At 39.7% G+C, this 19193-nt stretch overlaps 1 protein-coding gene across 1 annotated transcript in view; it reads left to right on the top strand.

Moving 5' to 3' along the window:
• The window catches only part of LPAR1 (lysophosphatidic acid receptor 1), a 54286-nt gene that overhangs the window by 10046 nt on the left and 25047 nt on the right, over positions 1–19193 (top strand). The window contains exon 3 of the mRNA XM_069880039.1: positions 8983–9730. Within this exon, the coding sequence (XP_069736140.1) occupies positions 8983–9730 (748 nt within the window). The remainder of the gene's footprint in view (positions 1–8982; positions 9731–19193) is intronic.

Below are 19193 nucleotides of genomic sequence, written 5' to 3'. Positions count from 1 at the left end.
ATAATGAAGGAAGCCCCCCTTAATTTAATTGCAAATGATATCTTTCTCATCATTTGTTTTGTGATTCAGTTAACAAGAGAATCACATTTTGGGAAAGTTTTTGAAGTCATTTCTTGACACCAGATGTGAAATTGTTGTTACTGTTTTAAAAGTCTTATTGCTAGTGTGTCAACGTAGGAACTGCTTTTGATGCTTTCTATAACACTCTATGTAACCAACACATTTTCCACAGTCATGTCTATTTATACCCTGGCTATGCACTGTCCTGTTAGAAACTCTCTGCCTCCATCTTTTTTTCCTCTTGGCATCCTCTTACCAGACATATGGAGTGGTGGTTAAGAGCCCAGACGTGTGGCGTTTTGGTCATGTTTAAATGTGAAGGATAAGTAAAGTTTCAGGGTAGTTTACCTATCCATAGGTGAAAGCTGGAATAGTTCTGTGACACCATTCACTATATGTCAAAGAAGTCTTTGAAATGAAAAATTTTCAGAATATACTTTAAGTTTTTGGCAACAGGTTTTTATTTTAAGGTAGAATCTAGTGATTTCAGATTAGATAACCCATTCTGCTCCTAAAGAGACAGAACAAAATGGAACAGTAGTTCTTGATTTTTACGTTGGGGATATTTTGTGGCATGTGGGATGACTTCATGCCTCAGCTACATTTAAGCAAAATTATAATACAGAAACCTGATTAGTCTGATCATGTAGTAAGTGGGAAGTTAAATAATTTTGTAAAAAGCATTTCCTTTGCTGAAAGGAAATGTAACAAGTGGTGATCTAAACCAATTAATGTACTCAGTGGAGTGATTAGTATCTTCTCTTTTTGTGAATGGCATCAGATGAATTCCGCAGTAAAAGCTTTGAAAAAGAAATTATTTTAGCTTCAGCTGCTTAATGATCCAGGGACTTCAAACAGTGCTTCAGAAATGCTTGAAACAAGGAAACAACAAAAATTCACCATGCCTCCTCTGCTTTTGCCAACAGCACATTCTACCAGCCACATACTAGAAGTAAATGAGTATATTTAAATAGCTGCCTTGCAGCTGTTTCAAAGAGAAATCCAGAGCAGTTTATAGTAGCTTTTCATGGCTGTGTGGTTACCAGAGCCAAAAACTAATTCTCCAACTCTTGTACCATTGAATATTTCTCTGTTTTTGCTTCTTTGAGTTTAAATTGGTGTGGAAAAGATTTAAACTATACTTGCTGCAGAATAGTCATCCTCTGTTGCTTTTCCCTCTTTATGATGATGTTTGAGAACAGATTCCTTGGGGGTGGGAAAGCTTTTATCACTTTTTTCCTCAACAAAGTCCAGCATGATTTGCATTTTGGGTTTGGTGCACAAATTTCTGCAGCCAACAGAGGTGCAGATTTTTTTCTTCCCTTCTAAGTGATTAAACAAATTTGTCTTCTTTACCAAAACAGACCTCTCGTGGTGGTGAATGAGGTAAGCAAGAGAATAAAAGGAAATTTTGAGACTGGAAGATACAGTCTGTGATTAGAGGTACATCCACTAAGTTACAAGCATCATAGGGGAAACTTAAATACCAGTAGGCTTTTTTTTTTTTTTTTTTTTATTCTTATACTAGATTAGATTACTAGGAGTTCATAATACCTCTCCATTTTGTTCAAAGTAAACCAATACTGACTTTTAGGCAGGTTGCTGCTCAGAACCATATGAACAAGTTACTGATAGAGAACCCATTGTTGTTGGAGCCCCAAGATAAAGATTTCTGTATTCTGTTTACATATTTCACAAAGCCAAGAGAAACTTAAACTATCTGACTTATATTTCAAGGAAAATTGTTACAAAAATGCCAAGGTAAACACAGGGTAGTCTTTTTTATTTTCATTTTGAAATCTCCATTTCAAGCCCCAAATGAAATTTGCTGTGCTCATTAGCATAATTTTGATTAAGCATTTTGCTTATAGGTTAAACTATCCCAAGTGCTTGCTTTGCTGGTTTGGTTGGTGAGGAGTGATGGAACATGTGATGGAAATAGCCCACTGCATTTTCTCAGCACCACAAGCCAGTCTTCCAGCTGCTGCAGCCAAAAATAACTTCCCAGCTTGGCTCACTGGGCACCAAACTGAGCCCAGAGGATGCATGTTGCAATTCATTGTGCATCAAAACTAACTTGGGATGTTAAAGGTGCATGTTTGTTGGGGTATTTTTCCTCTCATTTTTAGTACCTTGAAGGCTTCTAAAGTGACACAAATAAGAGATTGTGTGCTGCAGTCTTCTACAGAAAGCCCTTCCCAGGGCCAGCGTCTTTGAAAAGTTGTCCTGCACTGCACTCATCCTGCATGGCAACCGGCAGGAACTCACAGCAAGCCAGATGTATGACTATAGTGCTCAGGTTGAAGATGAGGCAGATAGGCAACCAGGAGCAAACTGTGTGAGACAATGGAAAAGCCTAGTCTGCATCATGAAAAAGACCTTTTTTGAAGGCCTAAGAGGTGGCATGTTTCACTCCCTAATTAGCTGATAGAACATAATTGCCTTTCTGTATCCTTTACAAAGCCAGGAGTCATTTAGCCTATACCCATGTTTAGCTACTGTTTGTGAAGCTTAGCTTGTCAGGAAAGTCGTCTCCCTTCCACCCCCTGAGGAAAGTGAAGCTTGAAGAGCTTCACAGGAACTGTGTGTGGGACATTTGGGTTCATATCTCTCCTAGTGGCAAAACTGATTAGCTTATTTTTGAAATGTTTCCATATTGAGGTGGTCGTTTCCCTTTGAGAGGAGCTTGGAGGGCAATAGAGAACTGCTGTGTGGTCTGGGAACACATCTTTAGTAATCAAAGTTTTTAAGCCATCCTAGCAATGTGAGGTGGGGTTGTGTTGATGTAGAACTATGTCCTGATTCAAACAGTCATTATTTCCTTCTCAGCTGGAAAACATTCATCAAAACATGTAGGTAGTGCTTGCAGGGGTGCATCTCATCTGAAAATGCTGGATCTGTCAAAAAGGAACAATGACACAGCCGTCTCAATTATTGGGTAGGTTGCTGAAGGGAATGAGTTCACTCTCTCTTTCCTTGGACAGTTTTTTCCAATTATTCTAGCTTCTTAATTGCCAAAATCTCTCTTTGTTTACAGAATTCTGCAGTGAAAGAGACTTTGTGTGCCTGTGCACATGCATGCATACATGTGTGCACACTTCTTTTCTAGTGCAGTGGAAAGTGCAAGAGATTGAAACCACAGACATGGTGATCTGGATGCCTGTTGGGCCAGCTGAGTATACTCCTATCGCTGCTCATCACTAGTGCTCTTGTGTTTGAGCAGTGAATTGCATGTCTCCTCAAAACCCTTAGGTCTGAGTTGAGGTATTTCAGACCTGATACTTACTGACCCTGGCATCTTCCAGAAGAAAGGCATTTTTATAGTTAGATGGACTTCCTCCACTCACCCATTCCTTTTTTTAGCCTATGGAAGCTATTTTTTAACTTGCTTTTGTAGTAGTCAGCAGTGAATAAGCACTAAGGAAGGTCAACACCTTCCCTGGTTTTATAATCAATCTGTGGAGGTCATAATCGTACTTTCCAACAGGATCCGTGTCATTTGTGAATTACACCTTCCAGCTGTAGAATTGCTTCTTTTTCCAGGGTTGCTGGTGACTGACCCTCTTTGGTACACTGAGTGTCTAGATATGCCTGATTACTATTTTCAGGTATAAACCATAGGATACAGAGAATTTTCAGTTCATTTTATAGTAGTGGGGACATTTGTGAGCTCTGAGACTCCATGGTCATACAATCTACTACAAAAGCATCTGAAAAATTGTTGGATATGCTAGGTATTGCCACGGGATCCATAAGTAACTTTATCCTTTATCATGTTACAGCAGAGTTAAAGGGATTCCTTTCCTTTCCTCACATCTTTTCAGTTGTGTGAAGGATAAAATGAGTCTAGTGAAGTGAAAAAGTGGCCTGCTGTGACTGAACCACCACATCTTAACATACGAGGTTTTTTTTAACTCTGCCAAGTGATTACTTTGGGAGATGCAATTCTGAAAAGTCTTGAGACTTTTTGATTTGGTTTTATTTAAATTTTGGGTAAATGCCTCCTCAACATCTACTTTTATATTTAAAGGAAATGCTGTCTTTTCCCCTTTATTTTTAAACCTCTTGTTTCTTTCATGTTCTGAAGTTTGAATAATAGTTTATGCTTTTCATTAGGTAATGGAGACATTTTTGTTGCAAATTGGAAATTTTTTCTCATCTGTTACAATTTTACTTTCATATAACCCATCATTTGGCATTGTGGGTTGAGGGAGTATTTACATACTGATTCAATTATTCCTCTACTTATACTTGTTTTAAATATATTCTTAATTTATACCCCTATCTGGGGAGTTTTGAACTTGGCTGTTCCCCCAAGTTTTCAGCTTTAGCTTTCCTGGTGTGTTTGTAGACTTCAGAGTATTTAGCAAAAGTCAAAGCTTTTCCATTTGCTGCTGCGCTAAATGTAGAGCTTTAATATATTGATCTTCTGGAGTACCAGTCTACCATTCCAAATTCTGCATTTTCTGGATTTTTGGGCAGGACTGAGAATGATAAGTATTGGGTTTGGGATCCAAGGGTAGCTACTTCAGAATTAAAAGGTCATCCTGTATGTAATGAGTCTTCTCTGAGTGTTGCAGAATTTAAGCAGATTGCATGCAGGTTGCTTGCTGAAAAACTATGATTTCTGGCTTGCATTTGGCATTTGTTTTATGCAGAATTGTCATCTTCCTCAGACTTCCTTGACAAATAAATTGCTCTTCATCTTCTCTGTGTTCTGTGTAAGAAAATAGCAGCTTGCCAAGGTGAATTCAGTAAAGGGAAAAAAGGGAGGAGCAGACTCTTTGGAGAGGTGAGGGTTAAAATATTTTGAGAGTTTTCTTGAATATGGAATCATTTTGTATATTCTCAAAATCTTCAGCTTGCTTTCTCTCAGCAAGAAGTAAATGCAGCCATGCCTGATGGGGGGTAGTCTTTCTTTTTTTTTTTTTCTTTTTTTTTTCTTTTTTGTAAATTAGATGGACAGAGGAGCTTTGCAAACTCTCAGATTGCAGTGAGTTTTGTAAACTGATAATTTGCCCCTCAGGCACCTCATGCTAACTAATGCTTCCTTTAGACAGTATCAGTCAGTGGTGTTTCAAAACTTTTTGGTGTTTGTTTTCCACCGTAAGTATCTCTCTGTGCACAGCCAGCTGGGCTGTCACTCACCACAAGGCTGGGAGGATGCAGAGCTCCCCTCTCACCTTCCTGCTCCAGGCATTCAATGTCTTCTCCACTCCAGCCTCTTCCCAGAGCGGGGAAGGGGGTTATGGGCTGCTCACACAAGAAAATACCATGGGCAAGCTGCTCCGTGCCTTGGATCCAAATCCTTACCGTCCTCTTTAAGATGTGATAGAGAGGTGGGACTGCAGAAGGATAAATCAAGCATGAAACAAACACTGGAAAACCTCTTAAAGCGTCTCTTCCTCCTTGTCTCCCCACTGCCACCACAGTGGTATGGTCTTGTACCACCAGAGGAGAGAAGCCAAGAAGAAAATCATAGCAGATAGTTGCTGGAAAGGCCAGTGCCAACCTGATATTCTGGCCACAGGATGACTAGGTGTGGACTGCAGAAGCAGAGCGAGCTTTATTTAAGTCTTGGTAACAAATTTCCTGGTCTGTGTTGTGCTTGTAACTACATCTCATGATTTTAAGGCTTGCTTGTTCTTTGGTTTGGGACAACAGTGTCTTGAGTATTAAATCAACCTTTCATTATTAGAGGTGGCTTTGCTTTTAGCCTGTATTACTCCATTTTGCTTTATCTTTCTTGTTTTATAATTCAGACTTTTTTTGTACACAGATGTGTCTTAGAGGTTTAGTTAACATAGTTCAGTTTGTGTTAAACTTCTGTTGAGATATACTAAATGGACGAGGTAAATCTTGGGGCACTGCACATCTGGCTTACCCAGGCAATGAAACACACTACGTGGAAACTTCAGGAAATTAAAATATAAACTTCCCTGCCCCTTTTCCTGTAGGGGCAGGAGAGGGGAAGGGTCAGCAAGCTTGCATATGCCATTATGGTATGTTAACACTTTCGGTACTCTGAGATATGATGTATTTTCATCCTGCTGGAGCATTTCCAGCCACATAGCACCATCACGCGTAAATGTGAGGCCTCAGGATTTGTGTGTTCGTGACCTAGGAGGTCAAAACCTTCCTGTAAGATATATGCTGGCATCTGAGAAAGCTGATCGTCTGGAAGTCCCCTGTTTGAAATTCTGCCAGCAAACTGCCTCTTCTTCTGGTCTTTCCCTTGGGACTGAAAAGATTGCTTTAAAGGAGGTACTGGGTTTTAGATTAGCATGTCCTAAAAACAAAACTTCACCAGAATCCCTCGCACGAACAGAGCATTTTATTCCTGTTGTCTTCAAAATGAGTGAAGAAGCCAGTGAGCCTCCTTATGCTGTTCTTCTGGGATTACTCAAGTGCTGTTAGGCTTTTAAATTTACCAAAGCTGACTGTAGTGTTTTACATACTCCTATGTGCATTGCATACATTCAGCCTGGGCTTGGCATTTTGGGAATAAAACAAATGTATGGCACTTAGAAGTGCACATTACAGTGACCTTTTTTTATCATATGTTGTTTCGGATTTCATATGAAAAGTCTGGGGAGGATGTTATTAAAAAAATAATTATAAAGAATTATATCTTCATTTCTGAATTAAAATTACATGTTTTGCAGGTGTAGCTGGCAGTGGAGCGGGAATTGTTACATATTGGCAGTCACCATCTTAAAGAAAAAATTAGATGGACAAATATATAGACAAAGAGAGAATTTATTCAGGATTGCAAAAGTCCACTAGATCATGGGTTCCTGACCTCTCTAATTCAGACTGTAAAACTATATCCAGATATTCCAACAGAAAGCAGAAAACCAGAACCTTCATATAATTAATGCAGATGTTGGCAAGCTTTTATAAGGGCCACTAATTCATTTGTATGACTTCCTCTCTCCCTCAAGGGTTCTTATACTTGACCTGTTATTACTACACAGTCTTTAAGCGAAGAATTAAAGCCAGATGTCTTTAAGCTAGGTCTCCCTTTGTTAAGTATCTCTTATAAATCGGGGTTTTTTTTAATAGAACAGAGGTATCCTAGATGAGAACATTTTCAAATTCTGAAATAATTAAGGCTGAAAGGTTTCTAACTTAAAAGTTGGGACATCCTAGAGGAATGATGAAAGTTTTATAGTCACTGTGCTAAGAAATAGTTATTTACTCTAGCTTTTCATTATCCTGGGTCTGCAAATGTTTCTGATGGATATTTACATTGGGGATAAAGAAAAAAAATCTAAAATTACCTTTTTCTTTAACATAAATCTAAATGCCATCTAATGCATTTGGAATATAGGTGGAAAGTTTTATATGTTGCTTTATTAGAATTAGCTTAATTGTGTTGGCAAACAAAGGCAAATTAAAATAAACAGAAATAGCTTTGGGTAATTCTAAGGAAATCTTTATCAGATACTGTTATCACTAAAGTCCAATCACTACTTCTGCTTCCTAGTTCTTTACATTTTTGGTTTCAACATGAAGTTTGGGCTACCTGGAGCTTTTCCTGCAGCATGGCTGGAGCTGCCCAAAACATGGGGATTTGTTTGCGTGCTTTAATAGGAAGAAATCCTTGTCTTCTAGTGTTGTTGATCTGTTCTTGGTTTAGCTTATTACCTGGTTGCTTGCTGAAACGACTTCTCTCTTTGTAAAACTTCAAGTTCTTGCCTGCAGAGTTTCAGAGCCATAAAAGCACAGCGTCAGAGCTAGATGCCCTGGATGTCTTTAGAATGAGTCTTTTTCTTTACATGAGTTTCTTGTTTATTCTTTAATTATTGTTTTTACATCCTCATTGCTAAGCCACGTGAAGCCAGGAACCAGTATGTTATTTAGAAGGGTTTCTTTTTCTGAGGCTTGCCTTTTGGGAATTGCACCTTGAGTAATTGATTCTAACTGAGGAAGAAAACTCATTAAGTATTTTCTTGTTAACCAACAGTTTCATGCAAAAATTCCACATCCATGCAGTGTGGGGTTTGTTTGTTATACCCATAGCTGTGCCCAGCTGAGTGTTTTGCAAGGAAAATTAGTCATGTATTCCTTGACATAGCCATAGCAATATTTAATGCAAAAAAATAAGGTTCGATGCTTTAAAGACTAGTTAAGACAAATATTACTTTTCTGAATTCTTGCCTCACCCCTTCTGTTCCAAATTGGAGTAAGCCTGCTCAGAGGAGTTATACTTACAAGCGAGGTGCATTTCAACCCCCGTTTAGAAATGTGGCTGACGGAAAAAGAAGGGGGCTCATAAAAATACAGTGGTATGCTTCTTTTATTATTTATAAATGCACTTCATGTTTGTAGGCAGACACAGCCCCTGGCCTTTGCAATTCACTGTCTTGGACGATATCCAATGATCTTAATGTAGGATGTTTTTTCTAGTTTTTAACACAGGGCAAGAAGAAATGCTCTTGGTGGAGATCTGAATGAGTTAAAACCTGCTGGGAAATGTAATCCTCTTTGAGAAGCTCTTCGTTTAACCAAACAATAGTTTTATGCACTGATAACATAAACAGTGTCCTGTAACAGAGTTACAGTTTTCTTAATTATGAATTACATGACCTTCTCTCTAAATGGATTTTCAGCCGATCTGCTGGGTAAAAGCGCCTTTACTATGCAATTTACCACTGCGTCAGAAGTCATGCTAGCTCCCAGAGCAGATGGAAACATTTGTGGTTGTTTCTAATCTGGTTGCTGTTACTAGACTCCTCAGAGCAATTGTTTGCGAGTTGTGGAATGCCATTTGGTTTGAAAAAATAAATTTGTTCCAAAATGTGTTCCCTTCCTGTCCCCCTCCCCGCTCTCTGTGCTTGCCTTGTCCATGGAGGCAATCATAAGTTTTCAGTTCTGATGTCAATCTTTTTTTCTCTCTTTTTTCCGCTCTTCTTTCAGTCCACAGCCATGAGCGAACCACAGTGCTACTACAATGAAACCATTGCCTTCTTTTATAACCGAAGTGGAAAATATCTAGCCACTGAATGGAACACTGTCAGCAAGCTTGTAATGGGACTGGGGATTACCGTCTGCATCTTCATAATGCTGGCTAACCTCTTGGTTATGGTGGCTATTTATGTCAACCGCCGATTCCACTTTCCTATTTATTACCTAATGGCCAACTTGGCTGCTGCGGACTTTTTTGCAGGGCTGGCCTACTTTTACTTAATGTTCAACACAGGACCCAACACTAGAAGATTGACTGTAAGCACTTGGCTTCTCCGTCAAGGTCTCATTGACACTAGCCTGACAGCCTCTGTAGCCAATTTATTGGCCATTGCTATTGAGCGGCACATTACAGTTTTCCGAATGCAGCTACATACTCGGATGAGCAACCGACGAGTGGTGGTCGTAATTGTTGTTATCTGGACTATGGCAATCGTCATGGGCGCCATACCAAGTGTTGGATGGAACTGTATTTGTGATATCACTCACTGCTCCAACATGGCACCTCTCTATAGTGACTCCTACCTGGTCTTCTGGGCTATTTTCAACCTGGTCACTTTTGTGGTCATGGTGGTCCTATATGCTCATATCTTTGGGTACGTACGCCAGAGGACTATGAGAATGTCCAGACACAGTTCTGGGCCCCGCAGGAATCGAGACACCATGATGAGCCTCCTGAAGACTGTGGTCATTGTGCTTGGTAAGTGCTAACTTTGCCTCCCCTCTACTCCCTCTTGTTTATTACCAGGTAATTCCAGTAGTGCATGTCTAGCTTCTGGGAGGCTGGGAGCACTTGAAAGATCCTAGAAGAGGTGGGGGCAATCAGAACCCCCAACATTCATTACTGTGTTGGGACTGTCAAGCTTAGTTGTGGAAGTGGGTATCAGACTTGGTTACTCAGCCCTGTGACATGAAACTAATGAAAATCCAGGACCTCTAGATGTAAGGTGGTGAAGTTTTGCCGCGGTGCAGGTGAAAAGCCTGCAGTAGCAGCCTATCCTGTGTAGTGTTTGCCCTTTTGTGTTTAAAGATCTTAAAATAGTACAGGAAAGACTCAGTCTTCTGCTGAAGTAGCTCATCTCCTTTTCGGTGCTCAAAAGGTGGTGTGTGTTTTCCCATGTCTGCAGAACAATGAGAGGCTACAGGCTATTGATGAAAACATTTTGTGTGTTAAGCAAAACTGCATGTACAGTTTGCTTAGGTCTCCAATGTTTGGCAGTTTGCTAGTTCAGACAAGTAGCATGTGTGGCACTGGTAAGCTTAGGCACCTCCTGAGCAGTGTGCTGAAGCTTCAGGTCTTGAATAACAGGGAAGCATGAGGCAAATGCAACAACACACTTCAGAGTCAGAAGGCTCCTGTCATTTTGTGGACTGTTTTTTGTGTGGGGCTCTCAGTTTTCTTATGCAAAAGCACAACCTGAATACTAGGTACTATTCCCCAGTGACCTTCTTTGCAGTTTGTTCCGCTCTTTGTTACTGCAGAAGACAACGAACTGCAGGCAGGCAGGAGTGGTGCTGTTTGTCTCCTTGTCCCAGTTTGTGTTCCCTCCCATGAGAGACTACAGGCCTCTTGGGATCTTGCATCTTGAAGTTCCCCGAGTATTTCCTCAATGCAACTGTACACAGTTCAAAACTTAGGTCCAGTTCTTGCTTTGATGTGTTGATTTCCATGTCTTTACATTGTGACTTGTGCTTTCTAGCAGTTACACAGCAGAACAGTTGCAGAGATTTAATGAGTCATTGTGTCAACTCATACATTAGTTTAACTATGTATGTGTTGTTCTCTGAACTAGTATTAGGATTGTAACCAGAATATGAACTGTATAGTTAGCTAACTTGTGCAGCGACTGGTAAGTTGCATTCCTATGTGTCCTGCTCTACTCTTCAGGGAAAGATTCTCTGTGAGTCTTGTGAGGGAGGCTGTAGTAGTGGATAAAACCTCGCCTGACTGCATAGTGATTTGGAAATCTATTCCTCCCCACCTCCATTATTCTCTTTGCAGAAGGCAAGATGAGGCTAAGAAAAAAAAATCAGGTTTTGCAGTCTTCTTTTCAGGAAATAATCCTTGTGTTTCATCCTAAAGGAATTGCAGTTGATACAGCACTGGAGTATTTCCTGTGAAGTGAAAGGCTGGGTCAGACCTTATAGGGAAAAAAACAAAACGTTTGGGAGCTACTAACTGCTTATTCTAGTGCAATGCAGAGTTGTAGGAATAAATGGGCAGTGAATACATAGCACATGGCTTCTAAGCCCAAGCATGTATGGGACTAGAGGTATGCATGTAGCTGGAAGGCTAGGTAATGACCGCATCCTCCTCTGTTCTCCTATAAGCAGAGGTCACGGAGGTGATATACAGGCCACCCACTGCGGTCCCAATGATAGAGGTGTACAAGAAAAATAAAGTAGCCCTTTTGCTTCCCTAATAAGGATGGTAATTTTTTCCAATTATTGTCCTGGAAACAGTGGAACAACTCCAGAGGTTAAGTAGCATTAGCCACACTGAAGGTGACTCAAGTTCAGCTTCTGATATAGTACATTAATATCTGTGATTCTTCACTGGGGCTATTTGGAATAAGATTTTCCAGGACTGCAGGTAGCACACGATGAAGTTTTCTTCAAAATTCCAGCAGGACCTTATTTCTTGTAATTAGTGCAGTTTCAGTCCTGTGCACACACTCTGTTTTAGCACCTCTTTTAATCCGCATAAAATGCAATGTATATAGAGAGATAATGTATTATTTTACTGAATCTGTTTAAAGAAAATCAAAGGCACTCCTAGGCTGTGGCACTTTTCATCTTGTAATTAGATCTCCTATTTCAGTATTATTTTGAAAATGGTGGTTGGGGTTTTTTGGTTTGGTTTGTGCTTTTTTTTTCAAAGCAGTGTGGTTTCTTTGGTTGGAGATCAGCCATAGGACTATAGTGTAAAAAAGCAGCAGTGCTTTCACCTCCTTACCACCTGTGAGACACAGTTGCAAGACAAAGATAGCTAGGAAACAGCTGTAGGTTTGTTGTGGTTTCTTTAAATAAAGAAAAAAAATAACCTTAAGCCAAGGATCAGGCCTGGAGGCAACCACAGATACTTTCGGGAGGTTAAATGTTTGTGCATCAGGGTGTTAAGCAGACTGCTAAATGAACCATGGAAAACATTTGATAGCCATCAGCTGATGACTGCCATTCCATATTACAGAATTTGCACTTCCAGTGGAGGATTGTTTTCTGGCTTCAAAGAAAAAGAACTAAGCATCAGTTTGAAGTGCTGGCTAGAAAACGTCTCGATTTGGACTAGACAGTGCAGTCAGCCTGTTGATCAGGTGGATGTCCTGGTGCTCTGGCAGTGCTTGCAGTCTGCTTGCAAATCTAGTTTTAAATCATCACCAGTAAAATTAAATTAAAGTGTGGTGTTCATCAAGTGCCACCTTGCAAAGGTAGTTGATGCATAGTGCTGCAAGTTGATCTGTTTCAGCTTTCAGAATGGCAGAAAAGGTGAGTATCATAGGCTGCATGGAACAACTTGCTGAACATTTATCTCATGCTGTCAGGCTTTTTCTACGTTAGTAAACCACAATAACTTGGAGGAAAAGGCCTTTCTTAATGGTGCAGATCAGGATAATATGTTGCTGTTTGAGGCAGAAACCAACTTTTTGCTGGAATTGGGGAGGGGAAATTAAGCATTTCAGTTTATTCTTAAGATCCATCTACCTACTCTCCTGCCCCATAGTTGAGTGGGGAAGGGAAGTGGGTCTGTATCACCCCACTGTATATGCCCAGGAGGACGCAGTTCCTTTTGAAGGAAAGCGAGAGTGCCTTGGGAACCAAGAAAAAACAGAGTTGGGAGTCTGAGTAAACCTATGAGCACTGGCTCAAAGGCAAACTAGTCTTCATCTTAGGATCTTTGTTAAAATGCTGCTCAGCCTTTAAGTAACCCCTTTGCGATTTAAGCAGCAATGAACTGATCATTTGACTTTTAAACTTCCATAAACAGGTCTTCTGAAGTTGTGCTGCTGGCTGTCCTCCCAGGAAAGCCTTGCTGCTGCAAGCAGATCATCTTTTCTCTGTTCCCATCCGTACTGCATTTGGAGGGGCAAGAGGGAAAGGGAATTAACACAAGAGCTTCTTGTTAGTTAGCTGCCTAACACTGCCTACCCTCCTTGCGCCTTGCTGCCTTGCACCATGAGGAGAAGAGCCATACCCGAAGGGGATGCAGTCCTACCAGCAGCAATGCTGTCAGCATGTGCGGGACGGACGCCAGCCGCCTCTGACAAGAGGATGATTGTGTGGGGAAGGCTATGGCTGCTTGACACGCTGGCTGGAGCAGTCAGGATCTGGCACACTATGTCATCCCACAGACTGGGTGGGATGCTGAATCCTAGGAACCAGTCAAAAGCAGAGAACAGATTTTTTATTTTTTTCCTTTTCATGCCCTTTTGGGTTTTTTTCCTTGAGTAAAATATTTTAAACAGAAGGAAGTGATTTCATAGTTGAGCCCTCTTTTGTTTTAACAAGGCTGCTTTTGAAATCTTTTGAAAGTAACAAGGAACATAAAGCTCTTTCTCTTGAGCATGTCTTTCCTTTTCACTGGGGCTAAAGCAGGACTGATCTGTGTATGCAGATAGTCATAAAATCAGGCCTAGTTTGGCTTGCAGCTCAGTGGCACATTGCCTTTCACCACCACCATATGTTAGGTTTAAATAAGCAATTTAGGAAAAGATAGAAACCTAGTGAATACCAGAGCTGAAAGCTGGCATCTTCTCTTCCATATGCCACATTTTCTTATCTTATATTTAAGAAACTTTAAGAAAGCAAAACTATTTTTTCTGATGGAGGTCATATATAGAGTCTGAGTACACTTGGCTGGGCCAAATACAGGCTTGACCCCAGAACAGAGGACAATAACAAACTACTTTTTTAAGAAGAAGTGGTGAAAGCACTGGTAAAGGATTTTGGACCTCAAGGCTGGAAATACTAGCCCTGCTTTGGATTTCTGTGGCCTGGAATAAGTCATGAAAGTATAGGGTCTTTTAGGGGTTCCTATATACCTGCATTTGTAGATAACTGCCAACTTAGACAGTTACTGCTGGTAAGTCAGCCTGTATATTCTCCTGCCTAAATGCTGATTAAGTAAACACCCAATCTTTATTTATCAGCTCTTGTTTTTACAACGTGAATAACTTCTGTATACCTCTGTACACGTCTTTAGGCATTCTTCTCTGTTTAGGAGCTAGACTGCAAATTTATGATACTGATGTTTTATAACTGAATTTCAAGTAGCAACACTAACAACAACCCTTTTTGCGCATGTTTTACCAATCCTGCCAATTAGCCTTCTGTGTTGAGTGAATTCTTGATGGTGTTTGGACAAAATTAGGCATGCCTGTTGAGCCATCCCCCAGGCTGCAGGGAGAGCAAACAATGAAATCATGATTGCTTACCCTTTCTGTTAACTGAGAACTGAGAAGACACTTAGGCCTTTCCCACCTATAAGGCCATTAACTTTTTTGGAAGAATGTGGTTTATTCTGTGAGATTTGCAAACTAACATGGGCAGAGATAAAAAAGTTAATTTTTTTTTTTTTTATAAATTGTTTTGATTTAACGGAATCTCACTGTGTTTGAAGACAATCCCTTACTTATTATAACAATAAATGCAAGGAAAACATCTGTTAAGTTCAGTATAAACATCTGTAAGGGTGGAACTGCTCAGCAACAGCTTTTTTCCTGCCCTCTCTCTCTGCCACAGTTATGAATTGCATGAGAGATTTATTTTTGTACTTGTGTAGCTTTTCTTTCACAACTAGGTACCAAATGGGAATGGAAAAAAATCAAATAACTATGGTAATGTATGTAAGTGTCAGTATATGCTGTAGCCAGACATTTAAAGCAAATAAAGTCCATTATTGATAACTATAACCTTTCTGGGTGATTGATTGAATGATATATAGCATTTCATTCCATGATCAAAAACATGAAGTTCCATGGAGGCATGTTTTTTAAAAGATGTTTTCAATATCTGCGCTGTCTCTTCTGGCATGCAGTCTGCATATTTTCCCATTTCCTCCCTTCATGCAGGGAGAGCTCTTGATTTTCAAGAGAAAAGAAAGGATGATCAATCAGTACTGCAACCTGAATGACAGCATTCTTTTTTTTTCTTTTTTTTTCCAAAGGCATGTCTTTATTTCCATACCTTTCATGCAGTGTCAGATGGTTAACTAGGATGGCCTATCTCCATTAGCCCCTGAATCATAAGTCTTTGACATACCAACACTTTATTAACTGTATTTCACCAGTAACCAAGGAAGTGTTCCTGGGCCAAGATGAATATGATCTTGTCTAGGCAGAGTTTGGTTATAGCATCACTTGAACTTGGGCAGACCTTCCCTACCCATGGAAAGTTATTCCAGGAGGCCAAAGCAAACATTAGCCCTGGTAATGCAATGTAGTGGATAAGATGATTTTTTTGGAGAAGACAGGGTTTAACTTTGAGTCCAGCAACTAGAAGACGACAACTTCATCTATTCACTTTCTCCCTAAGGAGTCCTGCTGGCATGAAGAAAGCTGAGCTCTCCAGCAGCATTTTCTCTGAGATAACTTAAAACGAAGATATCATCTTAGCTGGAAGATGTTCTTCCACCAGGCAGTAGTGGCCGTAGTTGGAGCAGAGCAGCTTCCAGGTTCTTTTTTCCCCTTTACAGTATTACATTTTCCTTAGAGAGCTGGGCTAGGTAGTGAGATCAGGCTGTAATTCAGATGAGTACAGCACATTTAAGCTTCTTCTCTGAAAGCTAGGAGGTGTGAAGCTATAAATACTGTTACCCTGTGGCCAGCATGGGGGGCTCATTCAGAGTCATCAATCCTGCCTGACCCCTGCATCACAGTAATGTCACTTGTGTATTGATTTAGTCCTCACAGAAAAACAGGGCAATAAACTCAGGAACTGGCACTGGCAATATGAGTCTGAGTATCAATGACTTTCTGTTCTAGCATACAGGGTGCAGTTATGTGCAGTCCCAGTGTTTTAGATAGGTATATTTTTAAAGTGCATAAACTGTGAATTTAACTTGCACTCAGGCAAACTGGGAAATTGTGGCTGATGACTGTAGCCTAAATGGAGCACTTCTCAGAGAATTTAGAAGATTAATTCTTATTTCCATTGTATGGATAGTGAAGGTTTAGAATAAATGCATTTAGAGCTGCAATGTGACAGCAATACTTTCATAGAAATATCATCAAATATTTGGATGAAGAAGTAAAATTATTCTCTAAATTGGGGTTTTTTTTATATAGCACACCTTATCCTACAGGATGTTGGATGGCTTGGATTTCTTTCTTATTTATGAGTGTAAGTCCTTAAGAGCAGTTGTGATTGTTCCTCAGAGGAAAATGCTGTTGGGGGCAGAGGGAATAAGGGAGGCAGGGTGGAGTTACGTGTTATGGGACTTCCAGGGCTTGCTGTTACTATTTATAATGTATTATCTTCCCCTTCTTCCCTCCCATGCACCTTAATGGAATTTTGGTATTTACCTAAATTGTACAATCAGCTTGCAAGTAGGTGAAGCAGAAAATGGAAGTGTTCCTATTATTGCTTATATTTGTTAGAAGATTTCATTGTGAAATTGTTCAGATTTAATAACAAAAAATAGAATTTTAATGGCTTCTGTTATCCATAACAAGTGGCCTCATATTTTAATGTTGGTATGTGTAAATGTCCATATTATTATTTTCTTCATAAATGTAGCTTGATAGTATGTTAGACAGGTAGAGCACTGTTTTATAAAAGGAAGAAAAAATTTTGCAAAGAACTATTAAAAATCAGTTAGTTATTTTTCATCAGCAAAATGGGTTTGTGCTTTCAGCTGAAATAATGGAGTCATGAAAACTTGCTAAGGATCTGAGCTGTAATTTTGGCTTCACATTTGAGCTGTTTTCACTGCAACACAGGAAGATTACAGCTAGAACTCTGCTTCAGAAACTACATGCACACAGATGCCAGCTGTTAACTTGTCACATTGCAAAACTCTATTCAATAAGCACTGAACAATCATTTGTTTCCACTAGTGGAAAACATCAAGAACAAGAGACTGTTTTGTGGGAGAGGAGAAGTTGTGCTTGTTGTGCGTTACTTCATTGCACATGAGCGGCCTAAGTATTGAGTTGTCTGTTTTTCTGGTGTAATCTGGGAAAACAGAAAAATGTTAATGTTAAACATTTTTAAATGTTAAACTATTTTTGCCTTTATAGTTGTAATGAAACTGTGGGTTTTAACGTCAAAACGCAGTTATTGCTGGTGTGAAATCTTGCTGGGACATTTCAGGTACAGCAGCTGGTTAGTGGGATGGTAAATGGTTGGTAGTGAGTGATAGCCCTTCAAACAGCTTTTGCTACTTTTTGTGTTCAGACTAGAAGAATGTTCAAGGAAAAGACTTAATTTGTGCTTTGGGTGTTTTTTAATAAAAGTATTTTGAACCTGAATGTCGAAGAAAAATGTGATTCTGAGCTCTTCTTGTTCTGGCTTTGTTAGCAGAAGAGCTTCCTATTTTCCTGTTTCATATAGCTGGGGATGCTGTTGCTAAGCTCATAGGTGGGCCAATGTTTTTTTTTTCTTTTCAGATGAATGTCTTTTCTTCCGTGAGCAAGTTTCTGTCAGACACTTACATGTTTGATTCCTTTCTTTAAAGCTGAGAGCAGTCACAGCAAATTCCCATGCTTTCTGCAGTTCTCATGTGGGAAACCTTTGTGCCATCCTTCTACTTTGCTCAGCCTGAAAACATCTCTAAAGTTCATTTTCCTTGTATCCACATGGAAAAACACTGATATTATGTTCAATTGTGCTTCTTGTGTATGTGGAAGGTCCACTGACAGACACATGTCCTTTCCCATCAGTGCCTGGAGAGCAGACAACAGGATGCTGAGCTTGTTATGAGACAAGTTATGAGATTTCAGAAGCTATGACATCATTTGTTAGGTCTGAAGTGTTTCTTTTCCGCAGTCAAGTTTTGTTCATCAATCTGCACTGCTTATTGAAAGTGGAATAAGTGAAAATAACTTGGTTTCCAGGCCCACTGGTGCACAGGAGGCATTTGAACGCCCAGGCATGAGCGCTTTGAAGTTTGTGGGCAGGGTGACCTGAAGTTCTGTATCTGGGGAAGTGAGAACTTAGTTTTTAAAACAGTCTAAGACATACTTACCGTAAGACTCACCATCTGCTACTGTGGGCTGATATTAGAAGAGCAGCCTCTGTGTGTTGCGCTAGGTTGAAATAGTAACATCCTTGATGTTAGTACTAAAAGCCTATAAGGCTATTTAGAAAAAAAAAAAAAATGTCAAGTTTAAGGGGTGGGAGAGCAATTCCGTTGCATTTCTTTGTATTAGGGCAAGAGCTGTCTGCTTGGGTCTTTCTGCTTTAATGAAGTACTTGGTATCGTATAAATTTGCCAATACAATCATAGATATGCAAGCACAGTTGAGATTTTTGAAATATCTTCCCTCATGAAAGAAGCCATTGTCTCCTGAAGCACAGGGACAGAATTTAGCTGTTACAAGCAGGAAAAGCTGCCAAGCTCCTGCATTTATCTTCTTTTCATGTAAATCGCTTCCTTTAACCCTGGATTCAGTACATACCTTGTTCTGTAAGCAATTTTGGGAGCTGTTTCCCATCTTCTGATATTGATGTAACCTTAGAAAGAACTTGGTCTGACATACGGCATTGATAATTCTTGGCTCCCCTTGTTTGAGGTTGCTTTTACATGTTCATTTTTTATTTTTCTAGAAGTATGTGGAGTAACGTAGAGATTAATTTTCTAAGCAGAAGCTGTGTATACAAGAGAAATAAAAAAACTGTAAATCTATTGCTTATCTGTAGAATGATCACTGCATTCTTCCATTAAACAATCTAAAATTGAAAACTGTAATTCATAAAAGGAAAACCAAAGGAAATTTTCTTAAAATACATTAAATCAGTTTACGTATGTAAGTGGATTTTCTTCATGTGTTGGATTTTTTTGAGGTTGGTTACCTCCACTAATTATGAAAATGAATATATTTTATTACATTTTTCCTGCCCTAACTTCACCCTGCTTATATGAGAGAAGAGCAGGCAGTAGAAACTGTGCTCACGCTTCTAAACAGTAAGGTGTCTACCTTCAGGTTACTATGTATTTCATCAAT

Source organism: Phaenicophaeus curvirostris, chromosome Z (genome assembly GCF_032191515.1).
Source record: "Phaenicophaeus curvirostris isolate KB17595 chromosome Z, BPBGC_Pcur_1.0, whole genome shotgun sequence".
In the NCBI taxonomy this organism is placed as follows: domain Eukaryota; kingdom Metazoa; phylum Chordata; class Aves; order Cuculiformes; family Cuculidae; genus Phaenicophaeus; species Phaenicophaeus curvirostris.
Note: the sequence above shows the minus strand (reverse complement) of the source record. Positions and strands in the feature narration are given on the sequence as shown.